The sequence below is a fragment of the Pleurodeles waltl genome, chromosome 1_2 (genome assembly GCF_031143425.1).
Source record: "Pleurodeles waltl isolate 20211129_DDA chromosome 1_2, aPleWal1.hap1.20221129, whole genome shotgun sequence".
Taxonomy (NCBI): domain Eukaryota; kingdom Metazoa; phylum Chordata; class Amphibia; order Caudata; family Salamandridae; genus Pleurodeles; species Pleurodeles waltl.
The window spans coordinates 1,153,407,562-1,153,420,292 of NC_090437.1; the positions used below are offsets into that span (position 1 = coordinate 1,153,407,562).

The 12,731-nt window shown below is 40.8% G+C and overlaps 1 protein-coding gene across 1 annotated transcript in view; it reads left to right on the plus strand.

Annotated features, from left to right (window-relative positions):
• Positions 1-12,731, plus strand: part of ZBTB49 (zinc finger and BTB domain containing 49) — an 83,566-nt gene that overhangs the window by 40,742 nt on the left and 30,093 nt on the right. Inside the window, exons 5-6 of the mRNA XM_069202878.1 lie at positions 1,751-1,824; positions 8,341-8,423. Of these exons, the coding sequence (XP_069058979.1) occupies positions 1,751-1,824; positions 8,341-8,423 (157 nt within the window). The remainder of the gene's footprint in view (positions 1-1,750; positions 1,825-8,340; positions 8,424-12,731) is intronic.

Below are 12,731 nucleotides of genomic sequence, written 5' to 3' on the forward strand. Positions count from 1 at the left end.
GCTACCATCACCTCCCCTGGACGATCTTGTAATTAATGCAGGGAGGACTCTGTGGTGCTCCCCCTTTCCGCTACCCCAGGGACCACCACCTCCTCGAGGCTTGTTTTTTTTTTTGGATGCGGGTGGGGGGCCCTGTGGCCTCCCCCCGCTGCCCTGGGGCCCACCACTCCCTCCGGGGCTCATGTTTTGGGTGCGGGGGCCGCTCCCTCCCGCCACCTCCCCAGGCTTTATTTTAATATGCGGGAGGGACCCCTGCTGCCTTGGGGACCACCACCCACCAGGGGCGACCGTGTAATTATTGCAGGGAGGGCCCTGTGCCCCCGCTTCCCTTGGGACCACTACCCTCCTGGGGCTAAGTTCTCATTGGAGCAGCTGCAGCTGAGCCACAGCAAACACTTTGGGTTTTCACAGCGGGACGGGACTTTTAAAGTAGTGCAGATGACAGAGATGAAATGCTTCAGCAAACAGGGAGCTGCTTTCAAAGCAGCTCTGTGCTCGCTGAAGCATTGGCACTGCAAGGGAAGCCTTAAGGCTTCCACCACAGTGCTAGGTAGCCTGTAAAGGCATTATTTAAAAAAAAAAAAAAAGTAGGGACTGCGAGAGAGCCTTTGAGGGCTTCCACTGCGGTCCCTACATTTATATATATATATATATGTTTTTTTACTACAAAGCCCACAAAGCGCTAACAAAAAAATAGGAAAAAGAGGAAAACCCCCAAAGCTCAGTGTGAAGTTTTTTGTTTTTTTTAGTTTAAAAAAAAATTATTCTTTTTAAATATATCAAATACATTTTTTTTTTATTAAATCCAACAAAAATATCTCATTCTAAGTATGAGATATTAAAAGCCTTAAAAAACTCTCTCTCTCACTTTGTTTCTCTTTATCTCCCTTTCAATCAATTTCTCCCACTCACACAACCACTTAGACACTTACGCACCCACTCAGACACTCACGCACCCACTCACAGAACCACAGACACCCTCATGCAGCCACTCACAGACCTGTGCACAGACTGATACACCTACTAAAACACTGATGTACTCACTCTCTCACACACACAATCTGCCAGCCACTCCCACCCCCATATACACCCTCACACCTATACTCACACCCAGAGAAGCTGCGGCGAACTCCCAGCGCGCGCAGCGAAAGGGCTGTGCACAGCGTGGGTTTGGGTGGTGTTTGCCGCAGGGTTTGGCTACATGCCAGATCTTGCAGGCAACCTCCCCTGCACGTGGGTGAAGGACGTGCACTGTTGGATGCTTATAGGGGGTCGGCCTAAGGGCATGGCCAGAGGTTGTGTTAACGTACAGTAAATAAAATTACTATACAGTAAAAGAAATATAGAAATTCACTGAAAAAAACAAAGGTCTATGGTTTTGTACAAATAAATTCAAAACCTAACTATAAGGTCCCTGTAACCTTTGTTTTTTTCAGTGAAACACACACACATATATATATATATATATATATATATAGAGAGAGAGAGAGATGCCAGGCACTCAGATCATATGGGTAGACAATTGTTTATTGGTTCTATTAAGACAGACTTGACTTTTCTGTATATTTCTACAGACTTGACTTTTCTGTATATTTCTATTGCATTAAAGTAATACTTTTGTAGTCAGATTCATAAGGCTCCTGCTTTACATTAGTCATACTGCCTGGCTTAGACTTTCTTATATTTTCATGGATACATTTGTATGAATACATTACTTAAATGATACTAAAATATTTGCTTTTTGTTTCAGGCTGGTAATCTTCAAACTCATTTACGCCGACATTCCGGTGATAAACCATACATCTGTGAAATCTGTGGGAAACGGTTGGTATTGTAAATTATGCATATACATTACTAGGAGTGCTAAGTTAGAAGCATGAACAGTTGGCCCATCAAACATAACCCAAGATTGAGAAGATTAATTACTATGTTCTTTGTAAAGTGTCCACTGTGAGGTGAATCATTTATATGTTTTGTGTGCCCAACATAAGAATCCCCAGACTCATCCTCCATAATGTGCGAAGAATTTTAATTTTTCATTCATCTGTATGGTGTATCTTTTTAAATAAGGTATGCACTTTTTACTTTTGCTACAGTTGAAACTCCTCTATGTAGGAGAATGTATATGCATCATGGGGTGCTCTAATACTGCTGCAGGACAGCATCACGAAAACACGTTCAAAGCATTCATGAAGATCTTACTAGATTTTATTGCTACACTTCCTGTAAAAGGTGTTTTTATAACTACCTTTTACTTCAGGTTAGTGATCTAATAATAACTATAGATTTGACTTGCATTGTGACCTGAGTATTGGGAGCCCTGAGCTTTGCGTATTTTTAATAGTATTACAATAATATTTTCTGGTCAGCACATCACGAACATTAATGTATCTTTTTTAGTGGACATGTGTCCTGCTCAGTGAAGATTTGAATATACATTGCCTGTGGTCTGCAGCAAAGACGTGGAACAGATTAGGAAAGACTTGGTTTGACTACCAATGGAAGTTAAGTTGTGAACAATTATGCATTACAAACATGATGTCATGCACATAAAAGATATCTCTCACCCTACACGCCATGTCTTTTCTAAACACCATAACCAGGCTTTATCAGTCAAACTGGAGATATGTATTTTTAAAGATTTCAAATAAGTGAAGTGCCTAAAAGCACAAAAAGCCCCACTCCTATCTTGTCGTGCAAGACCAGGTAAAGCCACAAGTTCAGACGGACTGCAATGGAGCGTGGGATGAATACAGGGACCAGGTTAGTCTGACTGAAAGAGTTACTGTCAAAAGTCCAAAGCAAAGACCACCATTCACAGTGGAAGGTGCTGCAAAAGGCAGGGAGAGCATCGCAGGTGGTCGGCAGTGCAGCACAAAGAGGTGACTGGGCGTCTCGGATCCTTTTGGGCGTTGCGGACTGTTGTTGCTGGAGCTTTGCATTGGTGGTCACTGCGAACTGTCGATGTGGTACGAGAAAGTGCAGACATTGTGCTGCTGGGCGTTGTTGGGGTCAAATTTCAGGTTCACCAGGGCTTCGCATTGGCAGGCGGTGAGGATATCTTGTCACAAACGGGCCCATTCACAAACAGCCTAAAACTTAAGATTTTTTTCTTCTCTTTGGAGAGGAGCTTAACAGAGGCGCTGAGGGGCATCAAGGTTCCAGTCCCTAAGAGCACCTCTTGGGGGTCAGGAACTCACTCCAGCAGAGGTTAGCAGGGCTCAGGCTGGTCAAGTTGCAGGTACAGCCAGTAGGTCAGCTAGGCAGTTGCAGGGAGCCACTGAAACAATGTATGTATTTTCGAAAATAGATGGTCGAGACAAAATATCTTAACATATTTTTTCTTTCCTTAAGGATTGGCATTCAATTAACATTATCATTAAACTCTAACAGTTTATTTCCCCAATTTTGGTGAAAATACATATTAGAAAATAATGAGTATGTGGGACTCAAATCCACCATAAACTCTGCTGGTTTTCCATCAGTCTGGATTGTGCAACCTGATGGGTTGTATGGTTCCTCATCAATTCCTAAAGCACTACTTTCCAATAAACAAGACTCTCTGTTTTCATGTCACTACCCGGCCTCTGTATGATTGGGTGACTTCTGGCTCACTAATTCTATATGGGTTACATACAGTAGCCATTACTAAGGTGTTCTTGCAATTCAGTTGGGTATCTACTACTTGTATGAAATAAACCACATTGTTAACTTCAGACCTCATGCATACACTTGGAAAATGCTCCAGCCCCCAAAACTTTCCTTTCCTGGAAAGGTTTGTTGCTCATGCTTGCTTCACCTTAAAATATTTTTTCTCATAATTAAAAAAAAAATCAAAATTAATACAAATATTATAGGATTAGCCACAGAAGATAAATCCTCTGTTTTATGGTCAGATCACTACATAGTTCCCTTCTCGCTAGACATTCCTAGGAGAGCATAGAATCAGTCCCTCCCCTTGAAATCTAGATGGGTATGGTCAAAATTTTATGTGGTTAAATGGACGAGTAGTCTTAATGATTCCGCCCTATCACAAAGGGAGATTCCACGGAAATGTAGGAAAACTTTGAAAGCCGACTGTGTTTCTGAATCCTTTAGTCCCATGTAAATCACAAAAGTCCAAGCAGACTAGTGGCTGGGCTCTGTGGTATATTCCCGAGCTTATGGAACTTAAGAAAGAGGCTAAAAAAAAGGAAAGAATCTGGAGGAAATCGTACCACAATGTAAAGAAAGGAATTTACAGAAAATCAACAATAAAAATATCAATATGCAATAAGACAGACTGAAATTTACCAATTAAATACTAAAATTAAAAATGCTAACAATTCCTTTAAGAAACTGTATCGGATAGTAAACGGCCTAATGAAGACAACAATGTGCACAACAGGCCCCCTCCTTCTGTTACTCGCTGTGTTGTTTGCAAATGCTTTTATTAATAAAGTAATCCATATCTTGAAACTCTTTGCCAAAAATGACAGTACAAAGCTCCACCGTTTTTAGAGTTTCAATAACCACAGCCCAAGTAAAGTAATCACAACATGTACTTTTGTTTTTTGACATTTGTACTCTAAAGCAGATTATGTTGATTCCAATCCTGAAACTTCTCTACCTGGGTTTTGTCTTGAAAATTCTTGCCAGAAATGTCCGCCATTAGGCTTGGAAAGACGCAATTGACCGTTTAACACTTTTGGTTATGTAAGTCATCTCCAAAAGTGAAGGATTCTGGTGTCCTAATAATGGGTTCTGAAACAGCTACGTTCCACAGCTTGCTCCTCAAACCTGCCACAGATGGTCAGTTGGCATGTCGAAATCAGGAGTTCCAGCCCAGAACCAGGAATCAAGCAGCAAACCCACGCGCAATAACCATGGGTCATGAATTCGGACGTGCAGCAAACACTTAGATAGGTAGTCACCAAATTATTTAAGCCAGCAGCCAGTATGGCTGACTGAATCAAAACTGTTTTTAAAAGGAAATCAAGACGTGAAACATAGAACGTTTTAAGAACCTGATGAGAAGATAAATGAATTAGAGTTAAACTCGCAGAATAAGTACATAGTACTGCACAGATGACAGGGAAACTACATGAGGTTCAAATCTGATATAAACAAAACCAATAATGAAAACAACTCTAGCTTCATTGAGGGGAAGACTCGGGCACTCCTATATTATAAAATGGAGTATACACTACTGCATAGTAATCAACTATTCTTCCAGGGAAACTGATCAAGGAGGTAGGTTCCTAGCTATGAAACTAAAAGCACAGCAAAGAAGGGTGGTCATAAAGAATCTTAAATCTTGGGAAGCCACACTAATAACTACCTGGTTAACAAGTCATCTGGTTTTAGATGATTACTTAGGTCCGCAAGAGCGTATATCCCTGTGAGCAAGTGCCCTTTTTTTTGTGTGTCAACTTCCCTTTTATTTTTAATCAATTGATGCTTCAGGTTTTTTTTTTAACTCTGTGCATTGGGATACAGCTGTCCAGTCCTAAGTATATGTGCACTGACCCCCAAAACATGTTAACTTTTACTTTCTAGAAAGGCTATAGTGTATGGTATAAGAAAATACACTGATGTCATAGAAAATTAAATGTCACCTTTGAACAACTGCATCTATTGTGCCATTCACTAGGCTGACAAGGAAAACATAGCTTTAGGCCTGCATGTATAGCCCAACCCCTACAGTTTTTGAAAATGCAGGCAGACCTGTCAAAATAAACTGTCTGACAGGGGGAAAACTTTACTTTTAAATATTAAGTATGTCACCTCAAATAAGCCTTGTAGTACACAAGGTAGGCTGCCTAACATTTAAAAGTGGTATAAATAAGAATTCAACATTTGGATGTTACTACAGTGACTAGCTCCCAAAAGCTAGTTTGACTGTTAGGGCTGTAGCTGGTCCTATAAAGGACAAACTAAAGCCCATTGAATGTGTTAATTCTGTATCTCTGGCTAAGAATAAGGTGTAAAAATGGTTTAACCACTAGTTTATATATTTATAAAAAAATCCAATACAATGGTAACGTTCAATATGTGATAAATATACAGGAAAAGTAACTTTTAAAGCGTTATACTGTTCCTTGCTAAAGACAGGTTAATGCTAATTAATGGGGCTAATTAGCACTAACCTGTCCGCACTTGGCCTCTCACTGTTGCTTTGATGAGGTGTAGAGCAGAGACAATAGCTTGGGCCTTGAAGGATGGCTCAGATGAATGTGACCCTGCTTAACTCAAGCACAGCAGTTCAGGAGTGTTGAAGAACTTTACTAACTTAAAAGGGACTGGAGGAGTGGGGGGAATCCTTTACATTTAGAGTTTAGTGGAAAGGGAAGCGTGGAGAAGAGGTGTTTCATCGTAAAACACAGTTTGACATCCTGGCATTCGTCTCATTGGTGGAGGGAGCTACCCCCAGAAACAATTTGCTTTGATTGAGGGAGAGTGAACTGTTCACTGCCTTAAATGTACCTGTAGGTGTGCCACAAACTCCCTTCAGGAGCAGAAAGATTTTGCCATGGTGGATTTTACTGAGTATGGTGAATTACGGGATAGTTTGCAGTGAAACTCACAGCATGTGCTGCAAAAGTAGGAACGTTTGCCCTTTGTTCATGGAGTGTCTGAGTTGCCCCACCCACTCTCTAGTGAATGGAACAAAAAGTAGCACTTCACCCACTGTTTCTTAGAACACTTCATTGACCTGTGCCAGAACAGAAAAGAACTGGACATTCTCTGTGATCTGTGTGGAGACCTGAAGGGGTGGACCATGCTGGTGGCCTCTACTAGAGTGAGTCCGAGCCCGTAAGTTCTGTCCCTGAGCTCCTGGGAGCCTCAGGAGTAGCTAAGATGTACTTCTTCAGAAAGTCTGAAAAGTTGGGATATAGAAAAGTTTTGTATCTTCAAGCCCTTCGGAGTTTCAGCAGGACCTTGCAGCAAAGGCGTCCCAATTTCTGAAGGACTTCATCGGATACAGCTTAATTTTGAACTTCATAAAAGAGACTAAGGGCCTGATTTAGATTTCGGTGGACAGGTTACTCCATCACAACAGTATCCTGTCCCCCAAAATATAAATCCAGTAGCACCTAATGGGATTTATGTTTCGGTAGATGGGATATGCGTCACCTTTGTGACAGAGTAACCCGTCTGCCGAAATCTAAATCAGGCCCTAAGTCCAAAAGTAGATATCGTTACAGAACATATGTGGGAGAAGTAAACAGGATTTTTGGCACTGTAATGTAATTTTTCTTTTTTCTTTTCAATTTTTTTTCCGTTTAGGAAATTGGTTGTGGAGTTTTTATTGAGTAGTGTTTTGACTTTTTGACAGTTTTAGTATTGATAAATTTAAGCCTATGCAATAGCTACAAAGGAGTGAGTCCAGCTTTAAATTGTTGAAACTGTGTTTGACTTTATCTTCCCCAGCTAATAACCCATTTTCTTACATTCTCCCAAATGTATGATAATTTAAAAAAGCCCTGCTACTGGATGATTACATCAATATTTGCTTCTCCTGTGTATACATGAAATAGGAGCCTATAGTGAGAAACATTTTGTTGTCACACAGAAAATTACTACTAACCATTCCATAGCAAAATTATTTTATTATGTTTCTGCTACTTTTGCTAGCTGAAGGAGTTTTAGCATCTGTGTTGATATAAGCCAGTTAAATTTTCTATGAAATAATATAACTCAGCTATTGTTTTGAACTTTACCCTCATACCGTGTCCCTCACTTTCTGACACACGATTTAACTCATTGGTCTTCCCTTATGCTACTTGTAAATGCCATGCGTTCCATTGTTTCCAAAGAGGTCTTCTATTTATTTTGCAGCAATCATAGATAATTAAAATGAAAAGTGAAACAGTTACATATCTCCAGGTTTTGGTTAAGCGCACAATGTACATTTGGGAACTATATGGCAAACCTACTGCTTGTATAAGATTGTGATTTTCTTTTTTTGTTGCATGATGTTCTGGATGCTTCCAAAGAGCTCTTCTATTTATTTTGCAGCAATCATAGATAATTAAAATGAAAAGTGAAACAGTTACATATCTCCAGGCTTTGGTTAAGCGCACAATGTACATTTGGGAACTATATGGCAAACCTACTGCTTGTATGAGATTGTGATTTGTTTTGTTGAATGATGTTCTGGATGCTTCCAAACCTTGCCCTCAGCAATTAATTATAATAGTATTGATCATGGTCAGGATAACGTATTTTAGTATGATGTTGATACTTTTTCATTTTTCAGTTATTCTGTAAAAACAGCTTTATCATCGCTAGCATGCTAACCAGTATTGGTGAAGCATACACCTTTGGCACTATGTAACTTGTCACTTTTTGTTGTAGATTTGCAGCTTCTGGAGATGTACAACGTCACATTGTTATCCATACTGGAGAGAAGCCTCATTTATGTGATACCTGTGGCAGAGGTAAGTAAACCAATGTTTTATGTTTTCTTCTTTTTATGTTTTATTTCTTATACATGCAGACAATTAATACAAATTAAAACCAAAAAGTGTAAAACAATCGTTATGTCCCAGTCCACATAATTTCTGGCCTCACCCCTCATAGAGACATTTATCATTCTTTTCTTATCCTCCTTTTCTTACATTATGTTAATGATTTGCTGTGCCTTTTGTTTGTGGAAATCACGGGTGCATATTTTTTGCATTTGCTTTTCTTTTTTTGTTCTGATCGCCTGATTTCTGTTTTGGAACTACAAACGTTTAGTCTATACTGATCGTGCTGTAGTTTGTACTCCTGGAGCCTTAGCAATTAGGTGTCTTATATTGTCCACAAAGATAGACATTTATAGATACAAACTTTATCACAGAGTTTTAGCATTAGATATGATGCCAGCTTTGAGTTGTCATGATATTTGATGGCTGCAACATAAGGCATTTTGGTTCAGACTCCAGAGATGCCTCATACACCATCAATGATAAAGTCTACTGTACCAGTGAACTAATCCTCCTTCACAATTGCCCATAAGGAAACACTTGGGAGGTCTGTTTGGAATGAATTGTATGGTAAAGCTGAAGCACCAAATAGTTGCCACACCTATTGCTGCTTAAAGCTCCTAATGTTCTCAGATGCATGTGTGACTGCAGTGCCTGCAATCCCCATTTTTCTTTTTCCTTATTCTCTCTGAGGTTTTCTTACATTTAAAGCTGATAGAGGATTTGCACTGTAAAAAGGGAGACCCTTCCATCCTACCAAGACCTAAGATGCCTAGCTCTAGCTAGAAACCAATTTTATAAATAAAATACACACCACAGGCCAGCCCTGACTTGGTGCTATAAATAACCCTTCCACATTACATTTCAATGGCAGTATTTTACAATCCATGAGAGAATCATGCAAAATATATTTGGGCTTGCAAACCAAAATGCCGATTTAGGCTTTCACTATTCCTCCATTTCATTTTGCTTGGTCTCCACAATCCTCTTCATATTTATTAAATGTTCAAAAGATAATTCTCTTGGTAGCTTTTGAGTAGATGATAGAACATCATCAAGTTTAGGTGTTCTTTGCTTGTTCTTTCATTGACAATAAAAAGAGGTGTTTAAAACCTATTTAGATGTGTCTCGTTTAGCTAGCAACTTTCACTCAGATTGTCTTGCACGTATGAGACTATCACCATTAGATTATCAAGATGATTATTTTACCGATCGGCATCTGGTGGGGCTGGAATGTCCAATTCTTGGTATATGGTTGTGTACCCCTGCCTGACAGCATGTATATGTGGCCCCATGACTTTTATTTTTGCCCTTCTGTCACACGTAGTCAGGCCTGTCCCTGACTTTGAGGTCTTGGATCTGTCATATGGGTGCACCAAGCATGCCCAGAAGAGAATCCCATGCTCAGTGTGCCTCTGAAATCCAGTTATTCTTGGCTTATGATCCAAAATGAGGATCATAAGACAAGTATAACTGGATTTCCCATCTAGGGTTCCAGTTCAGGGAGGATCTGGCCTAGCAGTTCAGGCTAGATTGCTACCATTGGAGCAGAGTCGAGACTGATTTTTGCATATGGTGTGGTCCAATCTGAGGTGGCATGGTGGACGGAAAATGATGGATTTAGATGCGGCACGGCAATCACCAGTGACGGAGATTAATACAAGCTTTCCATCCATGACTTTGTGTTTTGATTTCCTAAGTGTGACCGATATGCCAAGGTGTAGGACCCGTGCTCACTGTGCCAGTGACATCAAGCTGTATCTGGCTGATGAGTCCATAATAAGGGTAAAACCGGTCCTGGGTTGCTTATTTCTAGTTCAGGGAGGATCTGGCCTTGCAGTTCGGGCTGGACTGTTCTAATTGAAACAGAGTCAAGGCTGATTTGCATATGGCTGGGTCCAAACTGAAGTGGCATGGTGGGTGAAAGACAGTGGATTGGGATGCGGCCTAGCCAACATCAGTGATGAGATTGTTTGAAGCATTCCATCCATCACTTTCTGCTTTGATCCCCTTTGTTTGACAGGTATGTCGAAACGTGGGTACTGTGCTACTGAAATCAAGCTATACATGGCTGATAAGCCCATAATAAGAGCAAAACCGGGCATGGATTGCTTGTTTTCCAGTTTAGAGAGGACCTGGCCTAGCAGTTCGGGTTGGACTGTTGCCATTGGAGCAGGGTCAAGGATGATTTGCATATGGCTGAGTCCAAACTGAGGTGGCATTGGGGGGGGAACAATCAATTGGGATGCGACCCCGAGGGATTCAAGCATTCCATCCATCACTTTTTGTTTGATTACCACTAAGCAAATAGAAATAACATCCTGAGGGAGGCTTCTGTGCTGCACAATCTTATACTTGCTCTGATAGATAGTATCATTTATTTCTAAGAACAGACTTTCGAAAGACAGTGTTTTGAGTTTATAGCTGTCCTTTTTAGGTTTTGTCTACAGACAGCTTAAACTGTAAACAAAAAAATCGGCATAAACAGAGCAATTTTTATCAACAATCTGAAAAGTCATATATTCGTCTAGAGCATGGGTACTCACAAACTTTTTTTCGGGGGCCAAAATTGCAGTATGGTTTGCGGCCGAGGGCCGCACTGAAGTGACAGCGGGGCGAGGGCGGGGCTTAGAGGGGGCGGGGCTTAGAGGGGGTACAACCACCCGCCCCCTTTTTCAAAACATTGTAACACACACAGCGCCATCTGCACACAGCGCCATCAGCACTCACCCCTACCCCAGTAACACACACAGCGCCATCTGCTCTCACCCCTACCCCAGTAACACACACAGCGCCATCTGCACACAGCGCCATCAGCACTCACCCCTACCCCAGTAACACACACAGCGCCATCTGCACACAGCGCCATCTGCTCTCACCCCTACCCCAGTAACACACACACAGCGCACACACACAGCGCCATCAGCACTCACCCCTACCCCAGTAACACACACAGTGCCATCTGCACACAGCGCCATCTGCTCTCACCCCTACCCCAGTAACACACACAGCGCCATCTGCACACCCCCCTACCCCAGTAACACACACACAGCGCACACACACAGCGCCATCTGCTCTCACCCCTACCCCAGTAACACACACAGCGCCATCTGCACACAGCGCCAACAGCTTGACACAAATGTCAGTCAGCACCTATGTTCCTTAACTAATGTTATGCTTAATTTATTAATTTCATGATTTGGAACTCCTAGGAGGTCCACATTAAAAACAAACGAAAAATAAGATCACAATGAGGAAAATCAATAACGGACGAGACAAGATACAATAAAATGTAAGAATTATTACAAAGTGCAACACTATTAAAACTTCAAATATTCACTAAAATGGTCAATATACATTTAAAAATGCTCTAAATAAGTTAAAAATCTGAAATCAAACCATTTCATTTGGGTTGTTATATAGCCACGTTACTCAAAGTACGGCTCGCGGGCCGCCAAGGCAGGTCCGTGGGGCCGCTGGCGGCCCGCGGGCCGTACTTTGAGTAACGTCGGTCTAGAGGAAGAAAAAGGAGGTAAACAAATTATTCACATTTTTTTTCCGCAAAAATATAGAAGAATGCAGTCAAATATTTTTATACCTGAGCAGAGTCAGTGAGATAAAAAAAAAACTTACATTCCTGATGAATTTAGGTATCATGTGCTTTTAATATAATTATTTACAACAGCGATGCCTGTTGGAAAAATCCACATGTCAAAAATCCATCATTTTCAACATTTTCATATGATGAAGTTATTAAGTCACATTAGGACCTTGTCCAGCCTCTTCATTTTGTTTGCAATCAATTTTTTTTATATCGAGTCAGGCCAATATATGGCGTAATACTACTTCCTCAGGTCTATTGCATGTAATTCAGAAGCCCAAATCGGGCATCTCATCTAGCTTTTGTAATCAGTTTGTTTCCATAAATTATCACTTCTTCATTACAACAAGGATGCCTCTGATAATCTCTACGAGATTCTAAATTATAGCCAAAATCTCATTGTTGTCCATATGCTTCTTTCGTCTTACAAACTTGTTTACAGGTGTGACCTTCAGGCTCATCCTCAATTGGAATCCAACATATTATACATGGACATATGTCAGAACGGTTAATGACCTAATAGGGTTGAAGCTGGGGACAGGATTGAGTGACCAATTGAGCTTTTAAGTATTGTTGAGCAGCTTCAGCTGGATGTTGTTAATGGCCACTTACCTATAATATTGTAATATATAGAGCAGGGATTGGATTAGCTCCTTGCTCATGATTGCATAGCTTTT